This window comes from Panulirus ornatus, chromosome 49 (assembly GCF_036320965.1).
Source record: "Panulirus ornatus isolate Po-2019 chromosome 49, ASM3632096v1, whole genome shotgun sequence".
Lineage (NCBI taxonomy): Eukaryota > Metazoa > Arthropoda > Malacostraca > Decapoda > Palinuridae > Panulirus > Panulirus ornatus.
In genome coordinates this window covers 9,291,468-9,311,679 of record NC_092272.1, presented here as the reverse complement: position 1 = coordinate 9,311,679, position 20,212 = coordinate 9,291,468, and the positions used below count along the sequence as shown (strand labels likewise).

General features: G+C 45.3%; 1 protein-coding gene across 1 annotated transcript in view; it reads right to left on the bottom strand.

Annotated features, from left to right (window-relative positions):
* Positions 1-686: 686 nt before the first annotated feature.
* LOC139764390 (uncharacterized) overlaps positions 687-20,212 on the bottom strand; it is a 32,136-nt gene continuing 12,610 nt past the window's right edge. The window contains exons 2-6 of the mRNA XM_071690951.1: positions 14,628-16,819; positions 9,435-9,592; positions 8,936-9,115; positions 4,772-5,000; positions 687-3,733 (exon numbers count right to left, since the gene is read on the bottom strand). Coding sequence (XP_071547052.1) covers positions 2,734-3,733; positions 4,772-5,000; positions 8,936-9,115; positions 9,435-9,592; positions 14,628-16,804 — 3,744 coding nt within the window. The 5' untranslated portion in view covers positions 16,805-16,819 and the 3' untranslated portion in view covers positions 687-2,733. The remainder of the gene's footprint in view (positions 3,734-4,771; positions 5,001-8,935; positions 9,116-9,434; positions 9,593-14,627; positions 16,820-20,212) is intronic.

Below are 20,212 nucleotides of genomic sequence, written 5' to 3'. Positions count from 1 at the left end.
TGGGACTGGTTCTAGGTGTGTGTTGGAGGTGGTGGGGCAGGTTCTGGGGTGATGGTAGTAGATGGGAGTACATCTGGGATGTTGGAGAGGCGGGGAGACCTCATTTGGGCTGTGGTGAAGATGGGTAGGACTGGGTCTGGGCTGTGCTGGAGACGTATGGTTAGTGGCGCAAGGAAGTTGCAAGATGTGAGGTGGGGACGGATGTCTGGCTATGATCAGGGAACTCAGAGATCCAGGACGAAAAATCGAAGTAGGAGAGGTGGCTGGAACGAGCGAATACTCCATCTTTTCCATATATATATATATAAACATATATATATATATATATATATATATATATATATATATATATATATATATATATATATATATATATATATATATATAATATATATATATATATTATATATATATATATATATATAATATATATATATATATATATATATATATCATACAAACCTCCAACAGAGGGGATCGAACCCGGGACCCCTGTGCCACAGGCAGGAATGCTACCGCTAGGCTATGGGACCATAGGGGTCCCTGGTTCGATCCTGGCTGTTAGAGGTTTGTATGTACAATGAAGGTGCGCGTTCATATGCACTTTATTCGTGGACTCATAGGAATATATATATATATATATATATATATATATATATATATATATATATATATATATATATATAACATGTTATGATAACCACTTTTACTCTTATCAGAGAGAGAGAGAGAGAGAGAGAGAGCGACTCACGGGATGGAGCCCCGCTTGCATAGCAGAAGGCTGGAATGAGGATGGGTCCATACCACTGTGCACCACAGGGATGGACAGATGCCAGGTTAGGGATAGAGGATAGTGGGAAGGATAGCAAGGATGGAGACGGACCAAGCCCTCAGTTAGCACTGGCGCTACATCGTACACTGGCCCTTAAAGATGTCTTTCTTGTATGATATCTTTATAGGAGTTGGTGCAGTGCCTGCTGTAGGTCACTGTACGTTGACAGTACTAGGTACAGTACTAGGCACAGTGCTAGCTTTAATTCACTGTAAGATGACGGTACTAGGCACTGTACAGGATGTAATACACTGTAACCTGACAGTACTGGACACAGTGTTAGGAGCAGTTCACTGTAACCCGACAGTACTAAGTACAGTGTTAGGAGCAGTTCACTGTAACCCGACAGTACTAAGTACAGTGTTAGGAGCAGTTCACTGTAACCCGACAGTACTAAGTACAGTGTTAGGAGCAGTTCACTGTAACTTGGCACTGCAAGGCACAATACTAGCAGCAGTACACTGTAAGCTGATAGTACTAGGCTCAGTACTTGCTGTAATTCAGTGGAAACTGACAGTACTAGGTAGGTACTAGCTGTAGTTCACCGTACACTGACAGTACTAGGCAATGACTAGTTCTAGTACACTGTGACCTGATAGTCACAGTGCTAGCAGTAGTATATTGTGGTTTGTTACTATGTACAATACTAGTTACAGCATACCCTTGGTAATACTAGGTACAGTTCTAACTGCAGTAAACCATCACTAGATAATACTAGGTACAGTTCTAGCTGCAGTATACCATCACCATATTATACTAGGTACAGTTCTAACTGCAGTAAACCATCACCACATAATACAAGGTACAGTTCTAGCTGCAGTATACCATCACCATATAATACCAGGTACAGTTCTAGCTGCAGTATACCATCACCATATAATACTAGGTACAGTTCTAACTGCAGTATACCATCACCATATAATACCAGGTACAGTTCTAACTGCAGTAAACCATCACCATATAATACCAGGTACAGTTCTAACTGCAGTAAACCATCACCACATAATACCAGGTACAGTTCTAGCTGCAGTATACCATCACCATTTACTTCATTGTAGTATCTCCAGATATGACTAGGTACAGTACTAGTACAGTATACCATTCCTTGTCAGTACTAGGTATAATACCAGCTACGGTATACTATTTCCTGATGGCACTGAGCATAGTATAACTGCAGTATCTCTCTCTCTCTCTCTCTCTCTCTCTCTCTCTCTCTCTCTCTCTCTCTCTCTACTCATAGTACTAGGCACAGTACTAGATGAAGTGCACGGCAAATACTGGCCAAGACTGGTATTGCTCAGTATGACCGTGATCTCTCAGTGTCATGACAATTGAGCTCACAAATGCACACATTAGTCCCGTTTGAGAGTAACCAGTTTTGAAACTAACTCGTTCGCTACTGAATATATATATATATATATATATATATATATATATATATATATATATATATATATAAAAAGGGGGAGACCTCGACCACTATTATATCACACGACGTCTACAACTTTTACATTTTGGCACACACAGTAAAAAGAAAGTCTCATATACACAACTGCTTCGACTCTGAGACATTACTATACAAGTGGTTCGTGAGTTTGAATGACGACCTACTAGACACCATCAGCTATGGGTTAAATACTGACAACCACATGTGACGTAGATTCCTAGTACGGCTGAATAATATAAAGCACCAATGTTCCTGCTTCATCACACTGGGTAGTCTTGATCACACACCTACACAACACACGGCTGCAAATTGGCACGGTATAGTCCAGCTCTCGGGCTAGCCAGTGACATAATGTATATATATATATGTATAACACGTTCAATCAGGAGTCGGTTCGAGTTCACAATATTGCAGGGCGGCGGGCGAGATGAGAGGCAGACAGACCTGAGGATCTCTATACCGAGTGATCGAGCTGGGGCGAAATGGGCGTGGTGATGGTGTCGGGTGTGGTGGGCGTGTAGATGGACAAGGGTACTGTCTCGTCTCTCTCGGATGGAGACATTCGCCGTCGGGCGTTGGAAGGGGTCACGCTGGGCTGTCGGTCCGACGCGTAGCGTAGGAGCAGCGCCTCTTGTTCGGGCGTGAAGCTCATGCGGGCATAGCAGTTCTTGATGGGGTGTGGGGAACCAGAGGTTGGCGCTAGCAAGCCAGGCTTTGGGGAAGCCCTTCCGTCCCTCACCTCGGCCACAGGCTGGAGCCGACGGCCCACGTCTGACAGGCGACGGTCAGCCAGACCCATCGTCATGGGACTTGGGACTGTCAGCTCAGCTGAGATGCTTCTGGCTCGGCTGGGCGAACACTGGCGACCGAGAGATTCCTCAGAACCGTCCCTGACGCGGCTTCGCCAGTCTCCACAGGTGGTGATCTGCGTCAGCGTGGAGATTCGTCGGCTAGGCCCCCCGCTGCCACCACCCGTGCCACCGCTGACGCAGACGTTGTGGTGGTTGAGCCAGGTGTTGGTGGAGTAGCCGCCCTTGTACTTCATCGCACGCTTGGTGCAGAAGCCGTGGCGGGCTAGCAAGATGAAGAGGTCGCGGCGGTACTGTTTGGTGAGGATGGCATACAGGTAGGGGTTGGCGCAGGAGTTGAGAGGGTAGAAGAAGACCAGCAAGAACTTAGCGTGAGTTACACTGATCAGAGGGTAACCGGAGACCGCCGTCAGCCCAAAGAAGGCAATGGGCGCCCAGCAGGCGAAGTCCGTGAAGACCAGAAGAGCCATGCGCTTAGCCACCGTGGTGTCGGAGGTGTTGGCTGCCAGGTTGTTTCCAGCGATGGAACAATACATCTTGGCGTAGCAGACACAGATGAGGATGAAGGCGAGGCCATTCGTGATGAGTAAGATGAGCAGATAGGCCTGGTCGGCTCCGTCCACAGTCTCCATAGGTAGACATATACTGCAACGAAACAGGTCATTATAAAATCTCCGGAAAATACCATCCAGATCATGGACTGGAAGGTTCTAAACTGTCATCTATCGGAGGATAATGCTATCACTACAAAACTAAACAGCATCAAATGGTCACTGAAAGCTTTTTATCATCTCATCTCTGTTCTTGATGTCTGCCTCGACTCCAATCCCAAAGAATCTGGAAGGATCACCATGTAACTCCTGGAAAACCTGAGTGACCATCTGCACCTAAACCACTTTGGATGGAAAGGCTTTGCAAAAGACCCCTGGAATACCTAGAGAAAAGAGAGGATGTGCCCTGAAACTGAGTCATGGAAGTCCACAAAAAAAGAATACACCTTGAAAGGCTGGTGTCATTAAAGCAGTCAGGAAGCTTCTCGCAAGGCCTACATGGAAATACTTGGATGGACTCTCACAGAAATCAAAAGAACCTCTCAGTCAACATGTGACACAGCCACAGGATCCCCACCAAAATTAGTTGCTGGAATATTTAGAGTAAACTCCCCGCATGCCTCCTGCAACTGCTGGAAACCCCTTCACCTAAAACAGCTGAAGTTTACTACTATTTAGGACGGCTGTAAAGACCTTGATCTGGAACAACTGCGGACCTTCGACTAAAACAGCTAAGTCTCGTTGCTTGAGTTAGCTAAAGAACCCTGAACCTAATGGTCTCGTTGCTTGAGTCAGTTAAAGAACCCTGAACGTAATGGTCTCGTTGCTTAATCAGTTAAAGGACCCTGAACGTAATGGTCTCGTTGCTTAAGTCAGTTAAAGAACCCTGAACCTAATGGTCTTGTTGCTTAAGTCAGTTAAAGAACCCTGAACCTAATGGTCTCATTGCCTGAGTCAGCTAAAGAACCCTGAACCTAATGGTCTCGTTGCTTGAGTCAGTTAAAGAACCCTGAACCTAATGGTCTCGTTGCTTGAGTCAGTAAAAGAACCCTTAACCTGTACCAGCTGCAGGACACTCGACTGATACAGAGCAAGAGAAATCTTCACCTGGGATAGCTGGAAGGCTCCTTACCTGGTCTTAGAATAGCCGGAAACACCCAGAAGGGGAAGGGTGGCCATGGTGACTGCGTAGAGCCAGGCCAGCATCATCACCCTCATAGCCACAGACAACCGCAGACGCTTGTTGAGGTGGATGGCGTAGGTGATGGCGTACCATCGCTCCAGCGTGATCACCGTCAGCGTTAGGATCGACAGCTCAGAGGCAAACACCGTCAGGAACCCGGCCACCTTGCAGCCGGGACCTGGGAGAGGGAGACAATATATCAGCACATAGAGATGGTGTGAGCATGGGAAGGGAACACCTGTGGGAGGAGGAGGTTAGCGCACGTAAATTGCGAGAGTCAACAGCTGTTGATGGAGAGTCAATACTTATGCTGAGAGACGGTCAGCATCTGCTTATGAGGAAGGTCAAAATCTCTAGATGTGATAGCTAATACCGGTTTAATATACCGAAAGAAGGACCCACTCACTCCCAACAGACCACAAACCAGCCACCCTCTCACCCTCCAAGACCCTCGCGTTTCTCTGCCTCGCCTTACCACTTCGTCCATGAACACATCAAACAGCCACGGTGACATCACATACACAATGGTGAGACTCTCCAAGACCCTCGCGTTTCTCTGCCTCACCACTTCGTCCATGAACACATCAAACAGCCATGATGACATCACATACACAACGGTGAGACTCTCCAAGACCCTCGAGTTTCTGTCTCACTACTTCGTCCATGAAGACATTAAGAAGCCATGATGACATCACACACACACAACGTATAGAACAGACCTCCTCACTTGGACCTTGGGTCTTTGTGGTGTGTGTGTACCTACGCATGGATGTAACCTGCCGTAGACTTGCCTACGATTGGAGCAAATCATCTTCCCCACCTTCCCTCAGCAGGCAAGACTCGCCACCTGTACCTGGATCGCACACTGGGTGATGACTCTGACCGTATCTCGACAAACGATGATCCCGTCGACAGTGATCTAACCGTCACTGCTGACAGTGACTGGACTAACAAACAACAATCCTTCTCACAGTAAAAAGAAAACAAAGGAGAAATCCTCATAATTACTCTGCTGACTAAGCTGACTGTAATTTCACAACTTGATGAGGCACAATTAGCGTAATAAGAGAGACAGCCAAAGGGCCAAGATGGCCTAATCTTGGACCGTGTTCCCTCGATGGAGGGGGACCAGCCTAATGGCATCGGCGAAACTCGGGGGAAAAATCTTAATTCGAACCCTTTTGCTGATACGAAATGGGATCTTAATGTTCGTCACGGCTGGCCGATTTAATCAGCTGAGGAATCAAATCTCCTATATTTCCATGCTCTAAAGCTTCCACTGATGGAAGATTATATATGTGTGTATATATATATATATATATATATATATATATATATATATATATATATATAAATATATATATATATATATATATATATATATATATATATGTATATATATATATATATATATATATATATATATATATATATATATATATGTATATATATATATATATATATATATATATATATATATATATATATATATTATTTCATTATACTTTGTCCCTGTCTCCCGCGTTAGCGAGGTGGCGCAAGTAAGCAGACGAAAGAATGGCCCAAACCACCAACATGCACATGTATATACATACACGTCCACACATGCACATATACATACCTATACATTTCAACGTATACATATATATACATACACAGACATATACATATATACACATGTACATAATTCTTACTTGCTGCCTTTATTCATTCCCGTCGCCACCCCGCCACACATGATATGACACCCCCCCTTCCCCCCGCACGCGCGCGAGGTAGCGCTAGGAAAAGACAACAAAGGTCACATTCGTTCACACTCAGTCTCTATCTGTCATGTATAATGCACTGAAACCACAGCTCCCTTTCCACATCCAGGCCCCATAAAACTTTCCATGGTTTACCCCAGACGCTTCACATGCCCTGGTTTAATCCATTGACAAGCACGTCGACTCCTGTATACCACATCGTTCCAATTCACTCTATTCCTTGCACGCCATTCACCCTCCTGTATGTTCAGGCCCCGATCGCTCAAAATCTTTCTCACTCTATCCTTCCACCTCCAATTTGGTCTCCCACTTCTCCTTGTTCCCTCCACCTCTGACACATATATCCTCTTTGTCAATCTTTCCTCACTCATTCTCTCCATGTGACCAAGCCATTTCAATACACCCTCTTCTACTCTCTCAACCAAACTTTTTATTACCACATCTCTCTTACCCTTTCATTACTTACTCGATCAAACCACCTCACACCACATAATGCCCTTAAACATCTCATTTCCAACACATCCACCCTCCTCCGACCAACCCTATCTATAACCCACGCCTCACAACCATATAACATTGTTGGAACCACTATTCCTTCAAACATACTCATTTTTGCTTTCCGAGATAATGTTCTCGCCTTCCAAACATTCTTCAACGTTCCCAGAACCTTCGCCCCCTCCCGCACCCTGTGATTCACTTCCGCTTCCATGGTTCCATCAGCTGCCAAATCCACTCCCAGATATCCAAAACACTTCACTTCCTCCAGTTTTTCTCCATTCAAACTTACCTCCCAATTGATTTGTCCCTCAACCCCACTGTACCTAATAACCTTGCTCTTATTCACATTTACTCTCAGCTTTCTTCTTTCACACACTTTACCAAACTCAGTCACCAGCTTCTGCAGTTTCTCACCCGAATCAGCCACCAGCGCTGTATCATCAGCGAACAGCAACTGACTCACTTCCCAAGCTCTCTCATCCACAACAGACTGAATACGTGCCCCTCTCTTCAAAACTCTTGAATTCACCTCCCTAACAACCCAATCCATAGACAAATTAAACAACCATGGTGACATCACGCACCCCTGCCGCAAACCGACATTCAATGGAAACCAATCACTTTTCTGTCTTCCTACTTGTACACAAGCCTCACATCCTTGATATAAACTTTTCACTGCTTCTAACAACTTGCCTCCCACTCCATATACACTTAATACCTTCCATACAGCATCTCTATCAACTCTATCATATACCTTCCCCAGATCCATAAATGCTACATACAAATATATTTTTTTCTAAGTATTTCTCACATATATTCTTCACAGCAGACACCTGATCCACACATCCTCTACCACTTCTGAAACCACACTGCTCTTCCCCAATCTGATGCTCTGTACATGCCTTTACCCTCTCAATCAATACCCTCCCATATAATTTCCCAGGAATACTCAACAAACTTTTACCTCTGTAATTTGAGCACTCACTTTTATCCCCTTTGCCTTTGTACAATGGCACTATGCAAGCATTCCGCCAATCCTCAGGCACCTCACCATGAGTCATACATACATTAGATAACCTTACCAACCAGTCAACAACATAGTTACCCCCTTTTTTAATAAATTCCACTGCAATACCATCTAATCCCGCCGCCTTGCCGGCTTTCATCTTCCGCAAAGTTTTCACTACTTCTCTTATATATATATATATATATATATATATATATATATATATATATATATATATATATATATATTATATATATGTGTGTGTGTGTGTGTATTCTGGCATCATAGTTTTCAATTGTACATATGTGTTTATGCTACACTTAATCTGCACGATTAGTCCATAATTCTACAACACTTTAAATACACTTTTAAAACATTTCATTAAGACTACACAAAATGTTAAGAATATATCTATTACACCTGCACCATTCCTGCACCATATGGTTAATACACCTGCATGTGACCACCACCACACCTGCATGCACTACTACAACACCTGCATGCACCAACACCCCCACACCTACATGGACCATCACCACCACATCTGCATGCAGCAACACCCCCACACCTGCATGCACCACCACCACCACATCTGCATGCACCACCACCACCACAACTACATGCACCACCACTACCACACCTACATGCACCACCACCACAGCTACATGCACCACCACCACCACAGCTACATGCACCACCACTACCACACCTACATGCACCACCACCAAACCTACATGCACCACCACCACCACAGCTACATGCACCACCACCACATCTGCATGCACCACCACTACCACACCTACATGCACCACCACCATCACCACAGCTGGTGGAGGCGACCCTCACCGTTCTGCCAGTCGATAGCGTAGTTGAAGTAGACCCCGATGGTGCGGAGGTCCATGGCCGCGATGATGAGCAGGTACAGACCCATGCACAGATCAGCCCCGGCCAGGTTGCACATGAGGAACTTGGACACCGTCATCTTGAACCTGGTGCTCATCAACACCACCATCACAGCCAGGTTACCTGGCCACGCACCACAAGGAAGAGGTGGAGGAAGAACCTGGTCAGCTAACGGGAGGAACTTGAGGGAGGAGGAGGAGGAGGGGGATCATCTCTCTCTCTCTCTCTCTCTCTCTCTCTCTCTCTCTCTCTCTCTCTCTCTCTCTCTCTCTCTCTCTCTCTCTCCTGTTACATAGGAGCAGCGAGGAGCGTCACAGTGTGAGGATGGGATCTCTCTCTGTCTCTCATCCACCTTCGTCTACACACACTTCTCCCTCACTCTCTCCTCCCCTCTCACATCCCATCCCCCACACTCCTCTCTCTCTCTCTCTCTCCAACTTACCAAAGACAGCGGTGACCACGACTACCCACACGGCCACACGGAGGCCCAGGTTTCCCATGATGTCCTCACACGGGTTGAAGGCGTCAGGCTCAGGCATACACTGCACATCCCGGTAGTTCTTGGACAGGTTCCCCCGGCACACCGTTCGTATCCCCTGACTGTGGCACGAACAGGGGGGTGGATCAGATGGGTGTGTGTGTGTGCGTGTGTGTTTGTGTGTGTGGGTGGGTGGGTGGGTGGGCGTTGTGTTTGTGCTTGTGTGTGTATGTGTGTGTGAGTGTGCGTAGGTGTATTGGTGTGTGTGTGTGTGTGTGTGTGTATGTGTGTGTGTGTGTGTGTGTGTGTGTGAGAGGTACATCCTCATTTCTATGAACTTCAGGGGAAAAGATGAGAGATATTTTGATAAGAAGGATGTCAGTGAACAGAGAGAGAGAGAGAGAGAGAGAGAGAGAGAGAGAGAGAGAGAGAGAGAGAGACCAGTGATTGATGGATCTGGTTAGGTTAGGTTGGTAGGGGGGCAAGGCTTTCCTAGTTTACCCGGGGGGGGGGGGGGAGGCAGTTCTCCCCCGAGCTGTTAACAGTTTACAATAGTTTCCATCAATTGTGATGGCAATATTCTTTTTTTTATCTAAGTTCATTAGAGTTTACAAGAGTTGATGGTCAACAGTTTCCACACAGTTTGTGGCGGTTTGTAGCCAGATATAGAGAGAACGTACAACAGGCCACACCACTAAAGAATCATTTCCCAAACGTTCATTTTATGATGCTGACTAAATTGAAAGCCGTGTAAGGGGTGGTAGACAGAGGTAGACAGTAGATATGGTAGATAGGTGGTCGGAAAATTGAATGGGGTTGGAAAATATTATATGGACCTTTTGTGGTATAAGCGTTGACGCTGCCGACATGTGATGGACGCATTCACGCACAGCCCTGATTCAAGTCTGCATTCGTTCGATTCTTTGTTGCAGAACCCGGCCCACTGTCAACCCAGCTGTTCATCTTCTTATAAGGACTTGTCGATGAAATGGATACCTTGCTCAGGTTTAGATATATACATTTTTTTCACTCCATTCTCCCACCTCCAATTTGGTCTCCCGCTTCTCGTTCCCTCCACCTCTGACACATATATCCTCTTGGTCAATCTTTCCTCACTCATTCTCTCTATGTGACCAAACCATTTCAAAACACCCTCTTCAGCTCTCTCAACCACACTCTTTTTATTACCACACATCTCTCTTACCCTTTCATTACTTACTCGATCAAACCACCTCATACCACATATTGTCCTCAAACATCTCATTTCCAGCACATCCACCCTCCTCCGCACAACTCTATCCATAGCTCACGCCTCGCAACCATATAACATTGTTGGAACCACAATCCCTTCAAACATACCCTTTTTGCTTTCCGAGACAATGTTCTCGCCTTCCACACATTCTTCAACACTCACAGAATTTTCGCCCCCTCCCCCACCCTATGCTTCACTTCCGCTTCCATGGTTCCTCCTGCTGCCAAAATCCACTCCCAGATATCCAAAACACTTCACTTCCTCCATTCAAACTTACCTCCCAACTGACTTGTCCCTCAACCTTACTGTACCTAATAACCTTGCTCTTATTCACATTTACTCTCAGCTTCCCACGTGTCGTAGAAAGCGACTAAAAGGGGAGGGAGCGTGAGGCTGAAAATCCTCCCCTCCCGTTTCACTTTTCTAAAAGAAGGAACAGAGAGAGGAGCCAAGTGAGGATATCCCCTCTAAGGATCAGTGATCTGTCCTTGACGTTAGAGGTTCCCGTGGGGTGGTCTATCAGTGGACCCAGTGAGCGAGTTATGGCTGGAGACTCAGCCACCATCTACCATCGTCATAATACCCTACCCTCCTGCCCTCCCCATCACTAGATGCAAATTCCCCGTTAATTACCGTAATGGGCTCCAGATTAGGTAATATCGCGCAGGAAATCGAGATATAAGGTAAATTTGCCAGACCTCTCAAATCAGAGGGATGATTTGTACTTAGGCTGGTATAAACAAACGGAAGATGCCAAGAAAATGTATATATGTTTATTTGAATCCTGTCTGTGTATGTATATGTGAGTATATGGGCATTTATGCATATATATATATATATATATATATATATATATATATATATATATATATATATATGTATATATATATATCACACATGACAGCTGGAGAGTGAGTGTGAACGAATGTGTCCTTTGTTGTCTTTTTCTAGCTCTAACTCGCGCGCATGCGGGGGGAGGGAGTGCCATTTCATGTGTGGCGGGGCGGTGGCGGAATGGATGAAAGTAACATGTATGAATAAGTACACGTGTATATATGTACATGCCTGTGTATATACATATATATATGTATATGCTGAAATGTATAAGTATGTATATGTGCGTGTGTGGGCATTCATGTGTATACATGTGTATGTGGGTGGGTTAGGCCATTCTTTCGACTGTTTCCTTGCGCTACCTCGCTAACGCGGGAGACAGCTTTATATATATGTATATGTGTTTGTGTGTGTGTGTGTGTGTGTGTGTGTGTGTTTGGAGGCAAGGGTGTAAGTTTTGTACAGGCTTTAGGAAGGGAGGAAATTACATGGATAGGAGGAAGTTTGTTGAAGTGGGCGAGTTTAGAAAAGAAGCTGATGCGAGGAGATACGAGGAGATGTTGCATGAAGAATGACAAAAATCTGCGAGTGAGCGACACTAGGAGAGTGGGTGAGGAATGGGAAGTTTTTCGGGAAGCGTTGCGATGAGTGTGGAAGATGTAGGCATATGGGAAAGGGTAATGAAAGGTGGAATAAGGAAGTTAAATGAATGAGAAAAGGAAGTTGTATGGGCTTTCCTGCACGGAGGGAGTGCGGGTGATTGGAAGACGCATAAGAGGGAGAGGTAAGAGGTCAAGAACAAGGCGCAGGGGCTGGGAAAGATGGCACATGAGAGTTAGGCTGAAAAAAAATATATTGGTAACCTTTAAGAAAAATAAGGAAAGCGTGAGGAAAGCAGGAGACAAATGGATTCATTTTTGAAAGAAGCAGAAGCATATGTGGTAATAGGCAAAATAAGATGTGAGGATGATAAGGAGTGAATATTCCGAAAGACTGTTGAATGTGTTATATAATAGGTTGGTGGATGTACGGTGTCAGGGACTTGGATGTGTGCGAAGCGAGAAAATTCATGGCAAGTTGTTTGGTGAAAAGAGAGGAGGTGGTAAATGCCTTGCGTAAGATGAGGTGTGGAAACGGCTAGGGTGGACGAGGTTACTATCTAATTCCTCTCGGTAATCATTCTCAGTTATGTTGATAATCATCCGGTAATGGTTATCTTGCTAATAAAATGCCAAGTTATAATTACGTTATTTTGATAATCAAAAGGCAATTTATGATTACGTTATCTTGCTCATCATTCAGTGAGCTATCATTGTGGTCATCCAGTAAATTATTTTAACTAAATCTTCACTAAATGCTAAAAGTAATTCAAGTTATCATAGTTGTCAACCAGTGTTTTGACAATTATTTTCACCTAACACTAAGGGATAAATCCTCTTCCTGTAATCTCCGGATTTTCGTAAGAAAATCCCCCGGCCAGTTTCGGGCCCTGGCCACAGTTTCGGGCCCTGGCCACAGTTTCGGGCCCTGGACTGGATTATTACTTTGGTTACATGGTTGGAATTTCAGACCTTCGCTTCGTGCGTGTTAATTAATTCTTAAACCTTCGCTCAAAGAATTATAAAATATTCAGATTTTTTTTCGGAAAAAGTTAACAGAACTCGTGAGATGATTTACATTGCTTTAAATACTTTTCGTTATATTTTCTTTCGTAAATTCTGAAAGTTTGTCAGACGTAAGATAGAGATTGTGTTGATAGAAATGTAATTCGTTTGGTTTTAAAATTACAAATTTACAACTTGAATGTTACGTGAAATTTAAAACAGGGAATTTGTAGCTAAAGACAAATTAAAAAGTTGACCGTGTTTTAATTATGCGAGGTCACGCCACCTTCTTCAGTACAGTGAAATTAAATTCCACGTTAAAGTTGGGATGCTTGTGTCCATTCAAGGATACTCTCACACTTAGTGTGAGCGGAAGCCTCAGGTCAGGGTTGGTCCTGAGGCGTCATAAACTGTGTGAAGTAAATAGTTCTCTATTCGCCAAAGGTAGGGCTCAGCGAAGCTTCGGAGATCCGGGTGTGAGACATCAAAAGATTCAAACGTAACATTCAAGTCAAAGATCTAGGTTCGAACCGTCAAAAATCTAGGTTGGAACCGTCAAAGATCTAGGTTCGAACCGTCAAAGATCTAGGCTCGAACCGTCAAAAATCTAGGTTTGAACCGTCAAAAATCTAGGTTTGAACCGTCAAAAATCTAGGTTTGAACCGTCAAAAATCTAGATTCGAACCGTCAAAGATCTAGGTTCGAACCGTCAAAGATCTAGGTTCGAACCGTCAAAAATCTAGGTTTGAAGCGTCAGAAGTCTAAGTTTGAAGAGTGAAAGATCCGGGATCGATACCTCTAAAGCCTGGGTTCTCATTCTTTAAGATCCGGGATCGATACCTCTAAAACCTGGGTTCTCATTCTTTAAGATCTGGATTCGATGCCTCTAAGACCTGGGTTCTCATTCTTTCAGATCCGGATTCGAAGCTTTAGAGATCTACGCTTAAAGCTGAGTCGAATCCTGACTTGAAACGTCAAGGAGAGTTCAGCTAACAATGGCTAGTGGTCTCCAGCAGGGCAGAGGCGAGGCCATTAATTTTGCAACTGTCACGGGTTTCGACCACTTGCGGCTCTACATAGGTAACGAGTGGCCACTAAGCCGCTAACGCGTCACTCATGACTCGTATCTCGTCTGTATCGATTTAGAACCAATTTAGCGAGTTGGGTGACCCCGGCGACAACATCCAGGATGTGTCCCTAGATAGGAGAGAAACACATTAAACCACAGCAAATTAACTCCTCTCGGTCATATATATATTGCAACATTACTTCGTAACACAGGCTCACGTTGAGACATCTAGCTACAGCTCTCTGCTGGAAATAACGCCGTTTCTTCGAAGAATCTCTAGATGATGAGAGGAAGAAGAGAAGAAGAAAGAGTAAGAGAGATGATATAGGGGGAAGTTATCTCTTCATCATCTATTACTACTCAGTAGTCTATCAATACATGATACCAAGTGCACTTACTTTAGGGAGACTTTGTTGTGGAATTGCCCATGAGGACTTCCAGAATGACCATCAGCAGTGCCCTCCACTGAAGTTTCCAGCACCGGCCGGAAACCGTCGTTGGCGTTGTATACCTCGACTTGTTCGAAGGGAAACTTGGCCTCAAACTGTTTATTGGGATCGAAGGGGAAACCTGGACCATTGTGGGGGAGTCTGGCGGTCTTGGGACAGAGGCCGTTGACGCACTCGTCGGGGTCGTAGTCTTCGGGGAAACCATGATCGGCGTCGAGGTTGAAGACTCCTACGCCGCCATCTCCCCCGGGGTAGAACGGCAGGTGAGTTCCAAACCTGTCGTCGATATCGAAGTCATGCTCTTCTTGAAAGCCGAAATTGTCGAGTTCACTGAACCCAGCGTTTGAGAAGCTTCCCTCGTGTTCGCTGAAACCACTGATAGTGTCTTTAGCATCACTAGGATTCTTCTCGACGGCACTAGGACTCTTTGTCGAAGCTACTCTTTCTTTACGATCCCTGACTGGTGGATACTTCTTGTCGCTAGCTTCTAATTGCCAGTGATGTACAGGAACGCCTCTGGTCCTCGCCTTTACCCACCCGTCTCTACCAACCCCACGGTCGTCGACGCCCGACGTCACTCTACCGCCAGAGTCTCCACGGTGGACGTCAATGAAGACATCCAGTCCCATCTGGAGTTTCACGGGTCCTATTGGTCTGTCTCTTCCCGTCCTGGAATCATCATTGCCGTGACCAGAGAAGCCTTCCAGAGCCCCGCGCTCTGGCGTCCTAGTCGCCCTTGAAATGAATGTTGTTGCCCCATCGCCTTTCTGCTGCTGGAGGAGACCAGGTTGTCGGCCTTTTGCACAGCGACCATTGCGGCACACAGTGAGAGGTGGCTCCTGTGTTCCAGTTTCCAGAGCACGAGAATCTCCGCGCCTCACGGCGCTATCGTCAGTGTGAAGTATAGTGCTATCATCTTGATGGCCTTGTGGTGCCTGGAAATCATATAGCCTAGGCTGTTCCTTAACCCCTGGCGATGCTCCCCAGACCCCTAGAGTGGCCAGTCTTTTCTCTCCTGAGAACTTTTGCGCCTCGTTAGTCTGACTTGACACAAGGAGACCCTGACTAGACACATCTCCTGGCTGCTTGGAAGTCGTGGGACGTAATGGTGGAGATGAGGGGGTCGAAGGAGACGACGAGGGTGTGGGAGGTGTCGAGAATGTGGGGAGGGGACGCCGACGGAGAGATGATGGAGGACGGGATGGTATGGAATCAACTTGGATGTCAGAGGGAAGGAAGGAGATGGAGGACCCTGCAACAGTCTTCGTATTATCCGGTGATGTACCTCCTCTTGTGGCCGTCAGCTGCGGTGAAGGGTATGGCCCAAAGAGGTGTGGCTCCAGGTCCACAGATGGTTGAAGTGAGGACTGTGACCCAGCTGGATGTGACTCGAGGGCCACAGGTGGTTGAGGTGAGGAATATGACACAGCTGGATGTGACTCGAGGGCCACAGGTGGTTGAAGTGAGGAATATGACACAACTGGATGTGACTCAAGGGGCACAGGTGGTTGAGGTGAGTAATATGACCCAAGTGGATGTGACTCGAGGGCCACAGGTGGTTGAGGTGAGGAATATGACCCAAGTGGATGTGACTCGAGGGCCACAGGTGGTTGAGGTGAGGAATATGACCCAAGTGGATGTGACTCGAGGGCCACAGGTGGTTGAGGTGAGGAATATGACCCAAGTGGATGTGACTCGAGGGCCACAGGTGGTTGAGGTGAGGAATATGACACAACTGGATGTGACTCTAAGGCCACAGGTGGTTGAGGTGAGGAATATGACACAACTGGATGTGACTCTAAGGCCACAGGTGGTTGAGGTGAGGAATATGACCCAAGTGGATGTGACTCTAAGGCCACAGGTGGTTGAGGTGAGGAATATGACCTAACTGAATCTGACTCTAGGGCCACAGGTGGTTGACGTGAAGACTGTGACCCAAGTGGATGTTGCACTAAGACAGCTGATGGTAGAGGTGATGGTTGTGGCACTGGGGGTCGAGGTGACGGTTGTGGCCCAGCGAGGTGTGGCTCAAGAGCCACACTCCTCCGCCTCCTACCCACCCCCACTTGTGAGGCGCTGATGAGAGACGGGGCGGACGTCACCTCGCTGCACTGCTCCTTCTCCATCCGTCTCAGGAACTCCTGTTTATGACAGAGGAGACGCACAGGATGTCAGTGACCTCGGAGTTCTCCAGGTTCCGTAGAGAAACAGCGTTACGCTGATCCACCTGTACATTGCAGAATGTGTGACACGTGTGACTGATATCTGTGTGTTACGATGAGAGAGTTGTACACTCGTGTTGCCCCATCTTATAACATTGTATATTTGTGTGCCATGTCTTCTTCCTCTTTTGTGTACACACACACACACACACACACACACACACACACACACACACACACATACACACACACACACACACACACACATCTAACATAACCACACACCATCCTAAGCCAGGGAACCATTTATCGACCAGCTTCGAAGGGAAGGATGAACACCTGGGTTTGGCTACGGACCGACCACCGTGCTCACGATTGGAACCCGTGTGGGTCCGACCCCAGGCGGGCCCTAGCCGATTCACCTTCAGTAGCATGTGTGTGTGTGTGTGTGTGTGCCTGAGGATGCCTGTGAGTTACAAAATAAATTGGTTTCAAAACTGGGTTTTGAAATAAGGATGATAAGACCCGTAATAGTTAATGACAGTCAAAGACCATACGGTGGGAAAGTTAGTGGATGAGGACCAGGCTAATCTGTGTATGCCACAGTAACATAGTGACAAAGTGATGTCACGAATGTTGCATCTGAGATAAAGCATATTGAGAATACTGACCACAAACTCATAAGATAACAAGACAATGTTATCAACGTACAAACCTGAATATTTGTGACCTCTCAAACGCAGGAGACAGCGACAAAGCAAAATAAAAGAATAAATATATATATATCCCCTGGGGATAGGGGATTAAGAATACTTCCCATGTATTCCCTGCGTGTCGTAGAAGGCGACTAAAAGGGGAGGGAGCGGGGGGCTGGAAATCCTCCCCTCTCGTTTTTTTTTTTTTTTTTTTTTTTTTTTTTTTTCAAAAGAAGGAACAGAGAAGAGGGCCAGGTGAGGGTATTCCCTCAAAGGCCCAGTCCTCTGTTCTTAACGCTACCTCGCTAATGCGGGAAATGGCGAATAGTTTGAAAGAAAAGAAAGAAATATATATATATATATATATATATATATATATATATATATATATATATATATATATATATATATATATATCATTTTATTGATTTATTATACTTTGTCGCTGTCTCCCGCGTTAGCGAGGTAGCTCAAGGAAACAGACGAAAGAATAGCCCAACCCACCCACATACACATGTATATACACACACGTCCACACACGCACGTACACATACCGAAACATTTCAACATATATATATATATATATATATATATATATATATATATATATATATATATATATATATATATATATGTAGACCGATGTTACATGGTCGTGTCACAGAGGTGGAGAAAGTTTGCACCATGATAAGCTTCCCACTGAGGTCCATGACCAGAAGACGTGACAAGGACGGAGTTAGTTGTGAACTTTGGGCTGACCCGGGTGGTTAAGTCCCCCATCTCGTGCGTCGCACTGATTGGTGGTAAATGGGAAGTTGATTGGTTGTTGGGTGATTGGTCGTGTGGGCAATTCAAGTAATGAATGGGGTTGGGATTGATATTTTTCGCGAGGAGAGGAGAGATGGTCATTCAACACCAGAAATGATTGTTTGGTTCACTTGACACACAGCAGCCTCAACAAACACCAGAGATCTTAATCTATCTATCTATCTATCTATCTATCTATCTATATATCTATCTATATATATATATATATATATATATATATATATATATATATATATATATATATATATACTCCTATGAGTCCATGGGGAAATGTAACACAATAAGTTCCCAAGTGCACTTTCGTGTAATAATCACACCATCACAGGAGATACAAGAAAGAAATATAATGGTCAGTTGATATACAACGAAGAGACTTAGCTAGGGCGCCATATGCGTGTGTGTGTGTGTGTGTGTGTGTGTGTGTGTGGAAACACCACTAGGGAAAGGAAACACGGGAATCTTGAGCGTATGCGTGTATTACCACAATTTCGGAGTGCTTGGAACACCAAGTTCCTTTGTGTTACCAGTGATATATATATATATATATATATATATATATATATATTCTTTTTAGGTGTGTTTGTGTGTGTGTGTGTGCGTGTAATGCATCTTAGTCTAAGCCGGCTACCCACTGTATCGACCAACTCTATAAGGAACAATAAGAAACTGGGTTGACTATGGACCGAGTGCCGCAACCAGGATTCGAACCTATACGCTTGACCCCAGGCGGTCTGTGAAATCGTCGAGTTCAGCAACGCTAACCGCCACATCCACGGAGGACTGTGGTCGCTTAATCTCGAAAAGGAATAGCTAATGAGGCCATATGATTGGTCAGACATCACCTCTGTCAAGAACATGCCACAACTCTGGTTCGCAGATCCTCCTGAGCGACCTTATGACTTTGCTCTTAGAGTTCGAATTGCTGGTGTTTCTGGGATCGAGGTGCTGGTGGGATGAGAATGCATCAGCATGCATACGCAGACAGACCTCCTGTGCTTATTAATAGACGCGAGAGCAATAAGCCCTGTTTTTAGTGTTATAAGCTATGCATTTCATATAAAACATGAACGGGATAGAATGAGTTGGTGTATGTGGTATACAAGGGGCGACGGACTGTCAGTGGACTGAACTAGGGTGTATGAAGCAGCCGAGGGAAACAAAGCTCTGTGGGACCTGGCTGTATACAGGGAGGCTGTGGTTTCAGTGCCTTACACATGACAGGTAGGGACTGGATGTCTGGGAATGAGACCTTTTTTCACGTCTGTTCCTGGCGCCACCGCGCTAACGCGGGAAAAGGCGAACAAGCAAGAAATAAAGGAAAAGTCATGACGCGTATGTAAACTAGTAAGAAAAAATCTTCAAGAAATTATTTCCTCGTGGAACACACTATTCTTATCTGAACCCAGAGTAATTTCATCTTATAGAAATTCTCGAACAATCAACTATAGGGGGAAAATAGCATGGCATTATATCCGGAAACATGTAATATCATGGGACATTCTGGCCTCTCAGTACGCTCGGCACTCGACGCAAATTACTATTTAGACGCCTTCAAAAGAACTGGTGTGGAGGGCTGCCTCCAGCGTCCTCGTCAGCTGATCTTGTAGTTGAAGGCACAGCTCGTAGTCAGCACTATTGCCTGGACGTCATTTATTCTCCTGATTGGCAGAGAGTGTGAGCCAATCTGCGATGCTGACACGGGTGACACCCATGTGTATGCTGACTTAAACAGTTTAATGTGTCAGTGAATAACGCTGACGTTAGCGAGGCCTGTGTATTGCTGGCTTAACAACTTGCTATGATGCTGACGCTAAGGAGACTCATGTGTTGCTGTTTTTGCAACCAACCA